Here is a 19,035-nt window from a genome sequence, read left to right on the forward strand (position 1 = left end):
AGAGGTGCTAAGGTCACTCAGACATGCAGAGAACTCATTTTCATTGTTCCTGATGTGAGAAATGGAGTCAGCATTGCTGCTGATATAGTGGGGAAAAGAAAGAAAAAAACCGTTTCTAATCTTTCTCACCACTATCCCTCCCATAGCTCCTGATTTCTGTTTAATCTGGAAAATGAATAGACAGAGATATCTAGCAATACCAAGCAACAGAAAATGCCTTACCTGATAGGACCACCTCAGAATGTTATAATTTAGCATAGAGCGTTCGTGAATGCAACTGCACTGATTCCCAGTTGAATTGCTGCAGAGAAGATGAAAAACAGATGTTATGAACTTTTGATAAAGTAGACAAAAAGCACAAACTATTAAGATACTGGCAAGCATATATTGAAGCCTAAATTACCACATACACTGACAAAACTCCATATAGATGTTTTATTATTTTAAATGCAGAGTGATAAATATTTCCATGTCCAGAGCCTTGAACTGCTACTTTGCTTGAAAGCTTATTTAGCTGGCAAACATGCTAGACTTGGATTAGCACAGGGTTTCACAAGCCAGCAGCCTGTTCAGGCTTAAAACTGCTGCATTAGTTTTCAAACACTATCTTTTCTATTATCACATAAGAAAGTTGAACACGTTCAAAACAGAAGGACTTTTGCCTTAGTTTTTGGCAACAAGACCACCATCTAGAAATGTGAATGGAAGCTCACTGCTAAAAATCCTTAATTATGCTAAACTTGGCCAGTGGCCAGACATTATGAAGTAGCTAGCTAATCTCAGTCAAATCTCTTATGTACAAGATGAGATCTCCACACTGCATATTTCTGCAGCTCACAGGAAAACTCAGACTCTCCCCCAAGGCAGTAGACAGGAACAGTATTAGATATATTTCAGATGTGTTTCATTCCAGTACAGATATATTCAGCTGAAAATTCCTGGATAGATAGGAATCTGAAAAACCTGTAGTGGGACTTGCAGGTGTAAGTAGTAAGCACCAGTCAGGATCAGACTCTCTCCTTTTCACAAAATTTTAGCAAAACCTGCAGAGCGTCAGTATTTCTGTTAAAATGTTTTTTATTAGAGCTGGTGAGTAAAAGAAATATGAACTCAGAACCAGCATCCTATCACAGCTCAATAGACAAGCACACAGGGGCCATTTAAGAACCTAATACAATACACAAATAGAGTTATGTGGTTTCCTAAAAGTGGATTTTATAAACCGTTTTTATGTCCTTCTTAGATATTTAAGTTTCTTCTTTTGGCCAAATGTCATATTTTTTCTTTGAAAGTATAATCCAGACATGAGGATGTGCTAACCAAATACTGAGGCCTTAATATCCGATCCTGAGGTTGAGAGGAGCCTGGGAGTTTTATACTTGAGCACAAAGCATACAGACTGGTGGAACTGTTGAAACAGATAAACATAGCTTCAAGATCACATTGATAAGTAATCTTGCCAGAATTCTCCACGCAATTGCTTTTGACAAGGAGAGCTGCTTCTCTGCTTATGCTTGTTGTTAAGTACATGGTTACACAGTAGCCAGACCCCCTCCTTGACTCTCCCTCCTGAGTTGTAGGTGCACCAAGCTTGTGAAAAACATCAGAATGAACATATTAGTACATACTGTGTCTCATGTCATGAGCACAGGAAGATTACTAAAGTGAAACAGAGTGTAATCTCATCAGCTGTAAACTACTCTATCATAACTGTCGGTGTGCAAACTCCTACTCCCTGCTAAATTGGGATGTAAGATACTCACACTTTTCTTTAAAGGTACTGAGAGAGGGAGATGGCTGAAAGCATCTATGCAAGGCGTTACCATAGAGGAATTAGCAAGTTGGAAGTTCTCCATTCCACCACACTCTAAGTCCAAGCAATAGCTTTCTTATAGCTTCATAATTGTTTTTAAAACCAGTTATTCCTTTTGTGAATATTGTGAGCATTGATACCTAGAAACTTGTGCTTTTAAAGAACCTCCAGAGTTTTCAATTCAAGAGTTGCAGGGCAGAAGCAACTCTGACTGAAGAACAGGGGTGAGTGGACCCTACAGTTTTGCGATCATGATTGTAGTGGGGTGGAGTTAACTTTCTTCACAGCAGCCCATAAAATCATAGTTCCAATCAAGTTGGAAGGGACATTTAAAGGTCGACTAGTCCAACTCCCCTGCAGTGAACAGGAACACATACCACTACAACAGGTTGCTCAGAGCCCCATCCAGTCTGATCTTGAATGCCTCCAAGAACACAGTATCCATCACCTTTCTGGGCAGCCTGTTCCTGTGCCTCACCACTCTTATCGTAAAAAACTTCCCTCTTTGAGTTTGAAATGATTTTCCCTTGTCCTATCACAACAGATCCTGCTAATGAGTCTTATTTCTTATAGACCCCTTCATGTCCAGCTTGCCATCCACCAGCATACTCCCAGTCCTTTTCAGCTGGGCTGTGTTCAATCCTTTCGTCCCCCAACTTGTATGGATAGTGGGGGTTGCAGTGACTCAGGTGCAAGACCTTGCACTTGGAGTTGTTGAACCTCATCAGGTTCTCCTGAACCCATTGCTCATCCAGTCTAGGTCTATCTGGATGGTATCTTGTCCCTCAGGTGTGCTGACCACGCACCTTGGTGTCATCCACAGTCTTGCTGAGGGTGCACTCAATCTCACTGTTTACGTCATTTGATGAAGATATTAAATGGCATCTGTCCCAGTACTGACCCCTGAGAGACATCACTCTGCTGATTTCCATCCAGACGTTCAGCCACTGACCATCACTCTCTGGATATGATCTCACAACCAGTTCCTTGTTCCTGAGATGGGTGGACTGCTTAATGGACTACAGACAGATGAAATCAGTGCCTCCTCCTTGTCCACTGATGCAGCTACACCATCACAGAATGCCACTAAATTGATCAAACAGAGGACTTGTCCTTGGTGAAGCCATGCTAGTTGTCTCATAACACCTCTCTCTCTTCCATGTGCCTTAGCATTGCTTCCAGAAGGATCTGCTCCATGATCTTTCCTGGCACAGAGGTGAGGCTGGACAGGTCTGTAGTTCTCTGAATCATCCTTTCTATTCTTCTTAAAAAGGGATATGACATTGCCTTCTTTCCAGTCACCTTCACCTTGTCATGACTTTTCAATTGAGAATGGCTTGGCAACTACATCAGCCAGTTCCCTCAAAACTCTCATACAGCACTGCCTTTAGGACTTGGGACTAAAATACTGTTGAACAGTGCTTGCAGTGCCAAATATTTCTATCTTTTCCTACTATCCCACCCAGTGAGTAGGGGGCAGCTAGGAAGAAGGGTGGGAGAGAACACAGCCAGGACAGACTACATGAGCTGACCAAAGGGATATTCCACAAAATATAATGTCATGCTCAGAAATAAAATTTGATGTAGAGGAAGAAAAGGGGCATTTTGGATTCTGAGGTCATTGTTGCTTGGAGACAGAATGGATATAAGTCCATTCATTGGAAGTAGAGTTATTACCTTTGAATCATTTAGTTCCTCACATCTTTCCCCCTATTTCCTGAATCTGTTAAACTTTCACTTTTAACCTGGTTTTATCTTAAGCCACATGATTCTGCTTTTATTATTCCTTTTCTCTCCCTTATCCTTCCATGGAGTGGTAAAAAGGGAAACAACAGAGAGGCTGTGTGATTGCTTGGGGTCGATTCACCCCTACTTCAGTATGTGCTCTTTAAACATATCATCCAAACTGATTAAGTTAAAGCATCTACTTCTTGTAAATCCATGCCTGCAGAGAGAGTGCATCAGAAGCAAAAGTTGAGATCTAAAAATCTGTGACATACTTTGGTGTCGAGGGCAGAAAACTGTTCAGAAGCCTACCTGATTGGTATAGAGACAGTACACACACTGGACAATGAACAGTAGCAGGAGATAGTGTTAAGAATTTAAAAGGAGCCTCTGTTACCTGGCATTTTGAAGATCTTGGCACATGAGAAAAGAAGTTGTGATCTCAGTGGAATCTACCAAATTTACGAAGGCTTTGGGAACCTGCAGTGATAAAGTAAAAATTAATCACATTAATACCTGCTGCTGGAAATCATAATTTACTATTTCTGCCACTTGCTAACATCTTGTTACTCTGAGGTAACTCAAAACTAGGATTCTGTCTTCATAAAATCAGTGATCTGAGTCTTTGCCAGTTCCTTCCTGAATCCTACTCCTATGCCTGCCATGTAGAATAACCTGAGTCATTATTTGTGAAATACTCATGATGATGATTTCTTGATTGAGATCTAGAAGTTCACTTTTACATTAACAAGATGACCACCAGCCAACTAAACTGAACTCAGATGAGCAAGGAACTACTATTTTTGTGTCAATGCAATGCTTGAGGATGAAATATCCTGTGTAATAGCACCAGCACTCACACATCTCACCTCACCTTTCCCCTAAGGATAAAGCGGCTTTCCATTTACATACTGATATTTCACTTTTGTGAGTGCACATATACAGATTCTGCAAATAACAGAGGAGGGGAGGGAATCTGAAGCAGATGTATGGGTAGAACTTTACCCATATGCAATATTTGTCAGTCAGTCTGGGAAGAATGAATGCCTGTGTCCTGATGTAATCAAACTGGAGCAGATGTAGAATATCCATCAGGCTGTCAATCCAGTAACATAAAATTCTTGGAAAAAGCTATTGAAATACCTCAGATAAATAGTCTGTTGCAGTGGCAATGCATCCTTATCTAGCCTACTGCTCATTAGTAGACTAATATTCAGAGCACAGAACATTTCCCAGAACTCATCCTAGAGAAATAGATCAGCTTTAGTTCAACCAGCTAGAAATGCTGAGGTCTTAAGATGGACACACAATGGCAGAAAAAAGACCCAACAGATATTATGCAGATCTTTAATGTTTTTTTTTCCCCTGGTATAAACAAGTCTCCACTAGGCATTTAGCAGTCTGTACACTGCATAGATTGCTTCACATATCCAATAATTACATTTATTTTCATAAAGACCACTATTAAAAAGGAAAACTTCCAGATCTAAACTGACATAGTCCATTTTTCATGCAAATCACTTTAAAAATAAACAGTGCAGACTAAGTAGCACATCAGTCTGAGTAACAAGGTTAAGCAGTTAACTGTCTGTCCTTTCTCTTTGCATGCATCAGATTTTTAAAGCATAAATAAAACATTTACTGGCAATGAATAGAGCAAGAGGATTAAAGTCAATGAGATTAGTGCTGTGAATCACTTGAACACTGATACAAGCCAAAGTTCAGAAAGATAGGAAAAAAAAAAATCAGCAAAGGATTCAGGTATTGAAAACTGATGAATAAATCTTACTTCTTTATATAAAAAGTCCAAGAGTTCTTGAAGTTTTTCCAGGTTGTCCAATATGCAGTTCTTCTGTAACGGGATGAGAAACAACTTAAAAACGAATCAGAGAACTGTTCTACTACTGCGTCTGGGATTCGAAATAAAGTACATGTTTCTAATACAAAAGATTTTGTGGACCAGAAGCTCATGTTACTGAATAGCATCACTCCAATCTTCTAGAACCAGCTACTGCTTTGGTTCACTATGGCAAAAGGTAGAGCTTGCAAAAGTGATTGAATCACACACTTTGATGGCTAAACCACCCCATGAAAACATTACCGGTTGTGTGAAGGCACAAGAAGAGCATGGGTTTTCAGCACTAAAGAAAACTGTGATCAGTTTCCAATCATTTTGGAAGTCCATCATCTGGAAGAAAAATAAACAAATTAAAAGGAATATGATGGTAAGAGTCCTATTGCCATCCTTTCTCTCACACAAGATTTAAATCAGCGAGACAAAACAGTAGTCCACTGCCCGACCCCAGATGCTTTGATCCTTTCCATCTGACTCATCAGCTTCACTCTACAGGAGGCAGCAATTAGATGATTATGGACCAAATCTTGCCATTAAAGATGAATGCACACCAATAAAAATCCCAGGATAAAGCCAGAAATTGCAGCTGCCATTGAAGAGTTCACTGGAAATGGGCACACACTGCTGAGCACAAAGCTGTATGCTGCTTCTTTCTAACCCTGATGAAGTTTACTGACAGATTAACATTCTTGAGCTGCTGAGACTGGTTCATCCTGGTGGGATGCAGACTAGAGCAAAAAATCTAAGGGCTAGAGCTCTGCCCAGCTGTCCTAAGCCCATTAGGCAACATCTGCCAAACACAAAGAGCATTGGTTAGAAGCCTTCAGTTCCATAAAAACTTATGCTAAGTTCATTCACATACAGTCTTGTGAGCTCCCTGCACAGGGAGTAGGTAACAGCAGAATCACTTTGGCAGTTACATATGCAAGTTATGTGAAGACCATTTTACAAAATAACACGCCTGAGGGTTGAGAATAGAAGAAAAGTGAGTGCTTAAAACTCCAGGGTGGGATTTTCAAAGCACTCAGTCATGAGTGATAATACAGTTCTCACCAGCATCAACCACTGATATCAGCCAAAGCATATCTCACATTTTTGAAAATATGATCCTAAGATAGCAGGGGGAAAAGATAAATATCAAGAATCACAATTTGGGGTTGGCTTCTCAGAAACACTGGCACAGAGTGTAGATAGGGTTCTCACGTCCTTAAGCAATACAAAAACAAAAATGTTGGCTTTCATGCCAACTTCACCAGCCTCTTCTGGCAAACATAAAGCAGGTGAGATATTTTCAAGAACAAAACTTCATACCTTAAAAGAGTACAGAACTGATTCTATTTACGTCAGATAGTCTGTTAAGCTCAAGAAACAATATATCCTATTTTGAGGAGTTTAAGGTCTTTCATCACATTTCTCCCTTTCCCAGATTGGAGACCAAACTCTCGTAATGGTCTTGTTCTTTAAACACACCTGGTTCTCTTTCATGAGCTTCACTATTTCTCCAGCTTGATCTAAGAGGCCTCTGAAAAGCAGAAAAAGAGAAACTATCAAGGTATCAACAAGGGTAAAGCTTTGGCAGATTTTTATTATGGAGTTAATATTTGAAACATCAGGTGGGATTCATCTTTTCACTCCTAAATGTGTAAAAATTAGACACTTGTCTGAATGTGAGCTAATCACCCGGGCTTTCTGTATAGCTCAGACATCTCACTTTCAGATGTGCATTTGGAGAGATGAAAAGAGCAGACACACTTCTAAGCCATGGCAGGGTCTGACCCCAGGAAGCCTGTACAGCCTGGCACTGAGCATATTCTGTGTTCAGTGAAATTCTCCAGCATCAAATGCATCTACCCTCCATCTTTCCAGATATAAGCGAACACCCCAGCCAAAAACCCCTCAAACTTACATTGCTTGACCATCTGATGCTGCTCCCATTGTGACAGGCAGAGGAGACTGGTGCAGGACCGAAGGATTAAAACTGCTAATAAGAGCTGAATGACATACACAGGTCAGGCTATTTCTGTGTACACGAGACTGCTACTCTGCAACTGTACTATAAACAAAGCTGAACCAGACCAGAAAATGTAGGATCTGAGGGATCTCTTGGCAGGCATTAGAGGCTCACCCAAGCTACTCTGCAGCTGTTTTGCTGGTGCAGCTCCTAAGAACTGCAGCTCTGATATCTGAGTTTGCCTCCAGACTCAGGTGAGAAACACTCATCCCACCTCTTACATCAGCCACAAGTACGGGCAGATTTAAATACAAGCAGGTGTAGAAATCAACCTACTGAGAATGGAAAGCAAGTTAAGACTCCCTTCACAACAGCCAGCTCATGGATGATGAATTCACACGTGGTGCACCTAAGGCAGCCTCCGTGTAAGCCCCTGAGCATGTGGCAACAGAAAGAGACAAGCAAACTCACACAAGATCTCACTTGGCTAGCATTGGCAGTGTGCACAGTGAAGACACACCAGCAGGGACTGGAGCTATCCACACAGCCTGTTCAAAGCCAGCACAGGTAACTCACCCTGTGTTGTACTCACATTCACTCAACGCACCTTTCCCCAGGTTCTCCTTACAGTCCCATGCTGCACTTGTGTTGCACACACACCACAGCCCAGCAAAGCCCTTGACAGTCAGCTAGCACTCCATTCAGTTAATTTGCTTAAGTTTGTGTGACAGCAAGACACACCTGCCAAAATTTCCACGCTTACTTCAGGGAGGCTCTTTCCTGTTCTGTACAAAGGGAAGAGAAAACAGGAAGCTGCTGTTATTCCATTTCTCAAAGAAAAGTTACATTACAGCACAACCTCAACATCTTGCTAGCTAGTTGACAGCTTGGAGCATGTATTCACAGCAGCTGCTGAAATTAAGAATGGGGCCTTTCTCTTCCTAAAATCATAATGTCATCAGCTACTGCTGAGTCTCAGATCTCATTCTTTCTCTCCACTCTACATGTTGCAATAATTGTCCTTATGCATATACACAGGCAGTGCCAGGACTTCTCTGTGCATGCACAAGCAGACACAGATGTTCATGCAACTATTGAAAAACAGCAGTTCTTTAAAATTTGTCTTTGCAGGGCCAAATCCTCATCTGGAATGCCTCAAAAGAGTTACATAGATTTGCATCTCTGAGGCTTAACCAGAAGCTTCTACTCACTGATTCATATCTGCTAAGAGGGCCAGAAAGAAGAAAGCGCTGTAGAACTTGTCCATGAACATTGGGAACCATTCAGGCAGAGGACAGACAGGGTATCAGAGTTCTTGGGTTCTATTTTTGCTTTGATAAATCTCCACATTCTGGTCTCTAGTTAGTGGAGGACATTTACTACATAGGAGTAATCTTAGAGTAACGAGTCTTAAGGTTATTGCAACTAAAGTAGTTGCAGATTTTGGACAAAGAATTTCTGTTAACTAAGGAAGGGGGAAAATCCAATGCCTCAAAAATCTTTTCTATTTAAATAGGCTTTCTTCTCCTTTCTAGATAACAACAAAAATTGTAATGTGCCTAATACTGTGTAGATTAGTATCATGAAATGAATCAATGCTAGCAACTCATTTTTACCTTTGGAGTAAATCTTCATGATAAATGCTGGATCCCAGTGGCTGTGAATAAGCAGGCAATAAGAATGTCATTAAGCAAGATTACACACTCTGCTCCCTATTGTACTCCTCTCTTTTCTTATATGTTTTCTATATACTCATTTCCGTTATGCTTCAGTTTGTCACAGATTTAGATTATTTTCCAGAGCTGCCATTTTCAGCACTTCGTTATTACAATATGTTCTCATAGACTGATCTTTTTTCTTACTTTTTTTTTTTTGCTTTCATTAATGAATTTATTGCATGTGGCTTAAAATAAAATGTGACTAACTTAACTCAAATTCAGTCAAATGAAATGCTGTTCTAAACCATATTGAATTGCTCTCAATCTATTCCTTTTCAACAAGGGATGTGACCTGAAGTCACTGAGATAATTTACACGGATGGCACTCTGCCAGCATGGTGCCTGATGAAAAAAACCTCCTTATTCAGAGGAATTTCACTGATTTCAAGGAATCTAGGAGGAGACAGTGAAGTATTTGCTCTAAAAAAGTAGACATTCATTAGCAGAATATCATTTATACATCCATTATATGGCATCACCCACAGGCAATAAAAAAATCATCACCACAAAAAAAGACATGCTCTGAAGTGCCATACATCCAATATGGGCAAAGAACCATCAAATTTAGGAAAATCTTTTCTCCTAAAGAGGGGGGTACTTGCAGAGAGTCCAGGAATGCCATTTTTTTAATGGAAAGCTTTAAGACAAGGGAAAGTATGACATCTTAATGAATATCAATTCAAATTACAAAGTTGTTTTGTGATAAGGGGGAACATTCCCCATTTCTTGGAATTCGTAACACTACAACAACTCCCATTTTTGTCCAAAAAATACACTTCTAAGCTTCCTCTAAGCTTGGAAATTATAGTTAAATGTTTTAAATTGGGCCTCAAAACTTTTTCAGATATTTACTTCCAATTATTAAGGCAAGTTAAAATTACCCAAATCTAACTACCAGAAGAGGCAGGATAACCATACTCACTGATTTATACATCAAAGTTATATATTTATGATTCATCCAGAGCTTTTTCCTGCAGGATAGAAACACTTCAACAGGATCAAAAGTCTACTGCATCTCTTGATAGTTTGCCCTAATGGCAGTCATCACCAAAATTGTACATTTTTTCAGTTTGAGTTTTCCTAAACGCTTCTTCCAGTAATTTGATCTGTTCAGCTCATTGTTAGGAAAATTCAAGCACACTGATCAGATATCAAGGTTCTGTGTAAGAGCACCGTAATCAAATTTCTCCTGCATGAAGTCAGCAGGCTATTTTTAGATTCAGAGTATACTGAAATTCTGAACATTCAGAAGTTATTTCCAGCCATTTTTCAGCAGAAAACTTTAATGCTCATGGAAAGTTTCAAGTCTTAACTGCCCTCACTGGGACCCCAAATTTTACCATCAGCTTAGTTCATCATCAGCTCATCACAGAGTCAGAACAGAGGAAGTGGGTCACGTTCAGCACAGTTCATGCATGTACTTACTGTTTGCAAACTTCCTAATGCAGTGACTACTTTAATGTCAGCTGGCCTCAGAGTATGAACTACAAAAATGTTGAAAATCAGGTTAGAAAAAAGAAGTAAATTGAAAAGAAAGTTACATTTAGTGGCATATTAAAACATGGCAAAACTGATTAAAAGCATGCAGGAAGAAGTCTATACTGATCTTTTGAACTAGTAGCTTTAAATCAGGCAGAGAGAATGAGAAACTTCACTTAGACATTCAGTAAATGCTTCAGCTGCATTGAAATGTTCAACCATCAAGCAAGAAGAGACCACAAAAGACAGTGGTGAATGATTTAAGCAATACCAGAATCCTCAGCAGCTGAAGAAACAAAGGTATTTTTATTAACATAATAAAAAACCCTACAGATGTCACAGAGCCCTCTCTCCATCACTTTAGTGACATCACACACACATCAGGCCCCTCAGACCAGCTCATTTGCTTCACTCTATGTCCATTCTGAAATAATTGTGGAAGTGAAAGCCTCTACAAGGATAATATTAGACACAAACCTGAAGATGAAGGAGTCTCGGATGACGTCACATGCTCGCATGAAAACTGGAAGCTTCCTAGAGCCTTTGACATAAATAAATATGGTTGATCACTTATTTCCAAAAGGAAATTGTCAGAATGAGAGGTCACAGAGGCTCTATTTTCAAAAAACAACAAACTCTTACTGATGTAGCAGAAATTTTAAAGAACAATTGCACCTCTGCTAGGAATACATGGGAACACAGCTCTGGACAGCTCTCTTCAAATCCACTCTTTCCAAACTCTACACTTTTTGCTCAGCTTTCTTACCAAATTCCTGCTGAGAAAACAATTAAAATGTGCTGAACACAACCTATAACTTCCACTGTTGTGAACAGAGAATGCTTAATCTGGGAGATCCCAAAAATGAGCTTCTGCAAGCATCTTTGTGTGCCACAAGGCACACAGTGTACAAAACAAAAAGCCACAGCTCAAGCATGAAGCAGGAAAGGAAACACAAACCAAATATATCACCGATATTCTGGGCCCCTGGCAACAGGCAGAATTTCCATGTGAACACAGAAAATACTAAAGAGGAAAATAATGAAAGAAAGACCTGTATTTAGGGCAAGGACACGAGTGATATGAATAAACTCAGCATGAGAGACAGATGACTATTACTAGGAACAATTATTTCATGCCCTCCTACATCCTGACAATAGGTATGGTCCATCTCTAAGACCTTACAGAAAGACAAAAGACAACAACCTGCTTCTAAAAGAGCAACAGAGCATCTCAGAACAAGTACTAACCACAGTCAGCCTATGTACAGGATGTGCAACCTAATAACAAGCGGTGCTCGGAGCAACTTATTTCCTGGTGAGGTATTGTAATCTTGCAACTGCAGTATCACACCACTGAGTCATTTGCTTTGCATTTATTCTTTGCAGAATTCAACAGTTTAGCACACTAAGCTCTTCTTCCACCTGCTTCAGAGGAAGTGACAGCCAAAATGTGAAGATAGATATCAAAAAAAGGAGATGGAAAAAAAGAAAGAAAGAAAGAAATCCATTCTTATAATTTACCTTTAGTTTCCCCTGTTCTTCCAGGAGATCTTCTGTCTTTCCTTTAAAATAAAATAAAAAAAAAGAATAAGGAATTGTGCAATTTTTAAGCTTAGAAAAAGCCTTCAGAAAACAATAAAACTAAAACCACACAATCCCTATGAGGAGTAACTTTTCTCCTCTTTCCTATTTTCCAAAGCTGAAGCTTGCTCCAACACCAAATACATTCTCTTAGTTTTGGGTATACTAATGTAAGATTTTAGTTATTATTGTCAGATGAGATTTGTTGAAATTAGCAATTAAGTCATATACACAGGTGATGAACTTTATCTTCCACAAGACTTAAAACCTAGTTTTTCCAGTTTTCCTCTTCAGCCATCATGGAATGGTTTGGGTTGGAAGAGACCATAAAGCCCACCAGTTCCAACACCCTGTCGAGGTCAGGGCTACCCCCTACCAGCTCAAGATGCCCAGGACCCCATCCAACCTGGCCCTTACACCTCCAGGGATGGGGCACCCACAGCCTCTCTGGTCAGCCTGTGCCACTGCCTCATCACCCTCTGAGTAAAGAATTTCCTCCTAATATCTAAATAAATCTTCCCTCTTTTAGTTTAAGGTCATTCCCCCTTATCCTGTCAGTATCTGTCCACGTAAAAAGTCAGTCTCCCTCCAGCTTATAACCTCCCCTCAAGAACAAGAAGGCTTCAGTGAGGTATCCCCAGAGCATTCTCTTTTTCAGACTGAACAAACCCAGCTCCCTCAGCCTTTCTTCATAGGAAAGGTGCTCCAGCTCCTCTGAAGGCTGCTCCAGCAGCACTATGCCTTTCTTGTTCTGGCCCCAGGCCTGGAAGCAGAACTTCAGATGGGGCCTCACAAGGGCAGAAAAAAAGAGGGAGTATTACTGTTCTCCTGTATTATGATGGATTTTAATTTTGTTTCTCAGAAAAGGAGGGGCCTATCTGCTTTCAATGTGAGAGGTATAAAATACCTAGAGCAACTAGTAAACGTAATTCCCATTAACAAAAGGAGATTTTGCAAACACCAACAAATTCACATGTGAGCCAGTCCCTAGTTTTTATGCCTTAGAAGTGCAGCCTAGGCTTACATTAGCATGTGCAAACTGAAACTCCTTCAGAAAGGAGCAATTCACATTAATCTACATCTTCCACAGCCACAGAGCAACATCACACTGTTATGTGATTGCCATAGTGATAGATAAACTAGATTCTTGTCCCAGAATGTTGACAGATAACATAGCCTGTTAAAGCCAGAAGTCAAAACTGCAGCTATTTCAGCAAACACCATTCTCTTTCCTTGAGTGTATACTTGGATTTGTAAGCATCAATTTGAGGTTATCCTAAGATCTTCACATAGGGAGATTTGCAGCTGAACTTCACAGTGTGCTGAGAGCTGTCCCTGCTTTGCCACACCAAAGCCACCAAAGTCCTGCAAGTCTCTCAAGTCCTGCTGTCTTTTCTCCAGAAGCTAACTTGAGACTATTTAGTTGTCCTGCTGCATGCTTCTGCTTATATGTCCTCTTTCTTTCCACATCAAAAAGTAAATGGAGAGCCAACTCAGCCCAGCAGGGGAGATATCCAGGCTCAGACTGTTTGATCTCCTCTCACGTGGACGTTATTTCATAAGTCTGAACTCTCTTCCCATTTATCCTCCTCCTAGTGTTTCTCACTTTACTTTTGACTTGAAAAGGCTAGACAGCCCTCAAGAGGTGAGTGAACCAGACTTACACACAGCACTAGGCATGCATTTTTTGTTCTCTCTCTGATTCCTGACATTTTCTCCTTGATTGCTGGTAACACTGTGTTGATGTCCTCAGAGAGCTACGTACCATGAAGCAGCACCTAACTTAGAGTTCACCATAATCTATGTATAGCTAGCACAAGTTAGACCATTTTCCATCAGCTAGTCTGTCCCCTTATCTGATACTGAAATAAGCTGAAAGCACCTGTTCCAGCAGGTTCCCTCTCCTTTTTTCTCCATCTGAAGATTTATAATTCATTTCTTTATTCCAGGGCTTTTAATTAGAATCCACAAAGGTGTTTTTGTCCTTGTGACTATTTAGCTTCTTTAAGAGTACTTGGTCAAAAGATCTTCAGAAATTCAACTGTACTTACCACTGCAGGTCCCCAAACCCTACTAACGAAGAACCCATTCTAAAATCTAGTTTCACATTTGCCATTTTTAATTCCTGACATCAATGCTGACTGAAGAAATGCTGATCGATAACAATACTGTTAACATGTACACACATTCATATTTGTTTAGTTCACTCCCTTGTGTGAATATCATCTACTTCTGGCAGTTTGTTGCTATTCATTATCAATTTGTCTGGGGATCTGATAGCTCCTCCAGCTTGTCCCCTCCCCAGAAAGGATCTTAGTGCAAGGTCTTTTTTAAGCTCTTGTGCTTAAACACATCACAAGGGAGGGAATAAATAATAAAAGAAAAAAGTCTTTTGTGTTGAGCTTTAGACCCTATTTTTTGTATGTATCAGGACTTTGGATTCCCTGTTTCAGATGTATTTTGAAAGAGAATCTTATTTTTTATTCCTTTAGAAATGATTCCTTGAATCCCCTCAGATTCATTTTTGGCTTGCCTGGTTATACTTTAACCAACCAGAGCATACATTCAGTTTTCTTTGTTTGTTTTGGATTTATGCTTTCTATAGGATGTTTTTTTGACCCTGCTTCTCCCAGTATCATAGCCATTCTATGACTCTATCATTTAATAATTCTAGTTTGTATTTTTAATTTTTTTCTAAATCCTCTCTCCCTGCCTTCCCTAAAATAAGTGTTTTTCTGATTTTTTTTCTAAAATCTTGGAGAAAAGCTCTACTTTCTTTCCTTCATTTCATAGTTAACCTGTTTCTGCTAATTCTTACAGACTCTACCAATCCACATTTTCTCCCAAATCAAGTTTTCTCCGGAATTTCAGTCACAATGCATCTTTTTTTCCAAATTAAAAAGCCAAGCGTGATCATTTCTTCCATTTATAATAGGAACCAAAGCCTCCTAATAGCTGTTTTATTTAATCAGAGAACCTGACAGTCCTCCTAAGATACTTGTCCTCACAACCTACTGTTAAGATAGAGCACTACTGTTATTTATCACAGCCTTCTTACTGGCAGGATGCTGAAGCAAAAAGCCAAGATAGGCACGATATTTGTAATCCTAGACCACCTATAAAATTCAGGTATCTGGTACCATGTATGGATTTCATATAACCAGTAAGGGTACAATACTTTCTCCAACTCCAGCCTCCCACCCCCCTTCCTTCTCTCTGTCTCTTTTTTTTGTTTGTTTTGTTTTGCTTTGTTTTGCTACAGTAATTTGCTCAGATTATACAGAAAGTCTGGAGGAAACAGAAATCTGAACAACGATGCCCTGGGTTTCAGAAGATTGTCTACCCATCCAAACAGTTCAATGCCACTGAAAAGAAAATGATCACAGGTACAAATTCAAAGAAAAACCTCTGTCTCTTGCTGGAACTTCTGCACCATTTTGGAATAATCTCACCATTAACTAGTTATGTGTTGGTGCTTTTCTCATAAGAAAACTTCAGCATCTACCTAAGATGAAATCATTCCCCAGAGCAATGTGAAACAACGCACATATCTGTATCTAAAATGATCGAACATATCCCCAAATCACAGGCAAGATCACAGTTTTACTTTCCTATTTTCTTCACCCTGCTTAAAGACTTCTGCTCTATACCCACCTTGCAACAACTAAAAATATAGGTTCCTAAATACTGCATAACAAAAATTTTCAAAGGACCTTTCAATTCTTACCTTCTGAGGAAAGACACCAAAGGAAGAATAGGACTAACAATAGCTTCATAAGTGCTTCTATGAGCAGGTAAAATGGAGTGCTGTGGGTTACACTTTATGGCTGCTAGAAAACAAATTCTCTTCTTTTTCCTCCTTTATATTCTACCAAGCTGATAACTCAGCAGCCATAAAATTTATTAGCCTATTTACCTTTGGAAAGCAAAGACACAATGATAACATTTGCATTTCTTATTTCAAAGAGCTCTGCAACCTCAGTTTACGAATAGCCCTATCCACAGGTCAAAAAAGGAAAGAAGTGGCACAGTAGTTCCAGTTTCTCTTTCCCTCCATATTGCTCATCTTTTCTATTTATGAGGAATTAACCACATGGTTTAGCAGAAAAGATGGCAGCTGAGAGCAACGGTTCTTTTTGGGTTTCTGCCAAAGATAAAGGGAATATGTAGAACATCACATGACTACTGGATGTACTGTATTGCTCAAGTATTGAATGAGCTCTCAATAAAGACTTCCATTGTTATCATATAACACAGATATTGCCCTCACTTTACTTTTAAAATACTTTAAAAGCTTATTAGCGTCACACGGTGCAAGTCATGCAAATTTTCTCACAGAAAATAATGAAATCAAGTGTCCTATTAAGGCTTCTCCCTGTGTTCAGGGGCAGCTGGCCACTTTGCAGGGCAGCCACCTCAGCAAATATCAGCACATAAGTCATGTGGGTCAACTTCCAGTAGAGTCAAGGGTCTTCCACACAGCACAATAATTCATTATCAGTCTATCCCTACTACATGTGGAAGGAGGCTCAATTCCTGGGTCTTACAGAGCAGCTAAACCCTAAGTAGAAAACAGGTGGTTGTACTCTTCTCCCCTGCCTCTGCTCCTTCTTAGCCTTCAGACAGCCTTGTACTACATCTTTCTCTCTTCCACTGTCTTCGTAACCACCACATATTTCTAAAAGATGATTAAACTTACTGATACTCCAAAAAACCTAAGTTAAATTGAGTCCCAGAAGACTATGAAGTCAGAAGACATGAGAGGGCATGGATTACAATCTGAATAGGGAGAGAATAGCAATAGTGAGGAGAATAAGCAGAGGTGGTAAGGGAAGTAATGCAAAGCCAGTACTGTACCGTCACTTCTGGCAGTAGGCACATTAAAGAAAACCTCTACAACTTCAGCTTGTGGAATATCAGCCATTCTTTTGGAGACTATTCCAGTAATGTAGTCTTCACAGCTATCTGCCAAGACAGAGCACTTTTGACAAGTGGTATAGCTAACTCTGCTCTCATTCAGAAAACACTCAACAAACAGAATTTCACACCAAGTTTACCACAAACAGGTGTGATCCTAAGGCCCAGGCTGACCAGATTTGTATAATAGTTTTCCCAGTTTGAACAAGAACCATGACCTAACAGCTAAAACTCAATATGTCCAGTTCAGGACATACCAAGATTATAGAGCACCATAGGCACTCCAGCAGTGCAGAGAAATTACTCTATACTCACAGAACAAGTATGTATCTAAGAAGACAGTAAGGCTGGATCATTGTGTATAGGCAGTCAACACAAGTATCAAGTGTTTGAGCAAACAAGCCTCGCTAGAATGCTATCATGGTAGACTGTTCACTTTTGCAGATTTGAAGGACGTGCACAAGTGACTGCTAGATTGCAATATTTTGCTCCCAAGTAAGACTCTGGGTATATCTCAATTACAACTTTAAGATCTGACCTCTGCAGAACAGCCCACACTCCTCAGCCATAGCACTGGAAATATTCTCTGTCCTCTTATGAGCCTGTTGGCACCCAAGTAAAGCTTCTGCATAAAGAATAGGAAACTAAGAAGGGCAACTGCTTGAGTAAATATCTTAAAATGCTTAAACAAATCACTCACACCCCTGATATCCTAGGCAGTCTAGCTTATCCTTCAAAGGGCTTTTCATTGTCTTATGACTGAAATTTGATATTTTATGATGAAATACATTGGAGGTAGGCCTTGCGTCCACTTCACCTTGCAAAAAAATGGGAAAGTAAAACCAATTCTGAATAAGAACAGCTATTACACAGACTAACATACTAGCAGGAATCTGCACAGACAGGGGAAAAGCTCCTCCACTGCTTCATCTCAAACCTCAGCCCAGTACAAACATGCTAGAGACCTCACAAGCCCAAACAACCATTCACCTCCAACACAGCAGCAACTTTGAAAGAAGGGAGCTTGTTCCACTTGGGAGTCTCACAACCTGAAACGTGTTTTGACACTAACTTCTTTTACCCACAGTAATGTAACAAAAAACTTGAAGTTTTTGCTCTGTCAGATCAGCATAGGGGCCAGTAGTTCCCTGATCTGGGTTGAAATAGGGTTTCTGGGGCCACTGGCAGGGTTGATGAAGCCTCAGGTGAAGCTGGTCAAGGTCATTATGGTATGTGAGTCAGCATAGCATTGTGTGGGTTAAGAGTTACACTCAGTGGTCTTTGCCATTAAGTACAAGGGTTTGTGGTAGCTTCATTCCTCAACAGAAAGTTCTTTTTATCAGCAAGTCTGAGAAACAATCTCCCCAGTGAACTGGAAATGTTTAAAATCTTAGAGAGACTGTCCTTTTACCATACATCAAATAAAAGGTGGAAAAGGGAAAGGAGGTAGCATTACTTCATACATTTGCAATAAACCAAAGAAGAATTTAGCCTTTAGACTCTGTGATGTTCTCCAGAAGGAGATCAGTACTAACTTTAAGGCTTATAAGTCCTCTGTAAAGACTTCTTCCCACCACCAAAGCATCAAAATAGCTCCTAGATTGAACAGCAAATAGCAGGTGGCAGCAACGATCAAAGAAGCTGGCAGAAGAGAGATTTTCTCACAGTCATGGAAGGTGTCAGAGATAAACCAAATCCTTCGCACTGCTGCGAGGGCATAGCCATACCCTGCAGAAAGTATGGGGAGCTCCAGCCCATGAGTCAAGCTGCAGCTGACAGCATTTGGGAATACTCCATAGAGCTGCAGACATTTAGCTAACTACAGAATGATCCACACAGGACTTCTGTCTTACCTGAATACTGCCGCTCAGGCACCACAGATAGTAGAATGGACTTTGTACCTGATCCTGCCTGAGCAGTATCAGTCTTCTTGTCAACCATTCCGGACAGAGAAAGCTAATGACACAATTGCAAGGAAGCACTCTGTGTGGAATAT

The 19,035-nt window shown here is 40.1% G+C and overlaps 1 protein-coding gene across 1 annotated transcript in view; it reads right to left on the reverse strand.

The window, feature by feature from the left end:
• The window catches only part of PLB1 (phospholipase B1), an 83,491-nt gene extending 64,511 nt beyond the window's left edge, over positions 1–18,980 (reverse strand). The window contains exons 1-13 of the mRNA XM_090134486.1: positions 18,893–18,980; positions 18,030–18,083; positions 12,063–12,103; positions 11,019–11,082; positions 10,488–10,546; positions 8,961–9,001; positions 8,086–8,129; positions 7,300–7,384; positions 6,864–6,915; positions 5,640–5,726; positions 5,328–5,390; positions 3,936–4,018; positions 223–301 (exon numbers count right to left, since the gene is read on the reverse strand). Coding sequence (XP_089990612.1) covers positions 223–301; positions 3,936–4,018; positions 5,328–5,390; positions 5,640–5,726; positions 6,864–6,915; positions 7,300–7,384; positions 8,086–8,129; positions 8,961–9,001; positions 10,488–10,546; positions 11,019–11,082; positions 12,063–12,103; positions 18,030–18,083; positions 18,893–18,980 — 840 coding nt within the window. The remainder of the gene's footprint in view (positions 1–222; positions 302–3,935; positions 4,019–5,327; positions 5,391–5,639; positions 5,727–6,863; positions 6,916–7,299; positions 7,385–8,085; positions 8,130–8,960; positions 9,002–10,487; positions 10,547–11,018; positions 11,083–12,062; positions 12,104–18,029; positions 18,084–18,892) is intronic.
• Between the last annotated feature and the right edge of the window lie 55 nt (positions 18,981–19,035).

This window comes from Phasianus colchicus, chromosome 2 (genome assembly GCF_987193195.1).
Source record: "Phasianus colchicus chromosome 2, bPhaCol1.hap1.1, whole genome shotgun sequence".
Taxonomy (NCBI): domain Eukaryota; kingdom Metazoa; phylum Chordata; class Aves; order Galliformes; family Phasianidae; genus Phasianus; species Phasianus colchicus.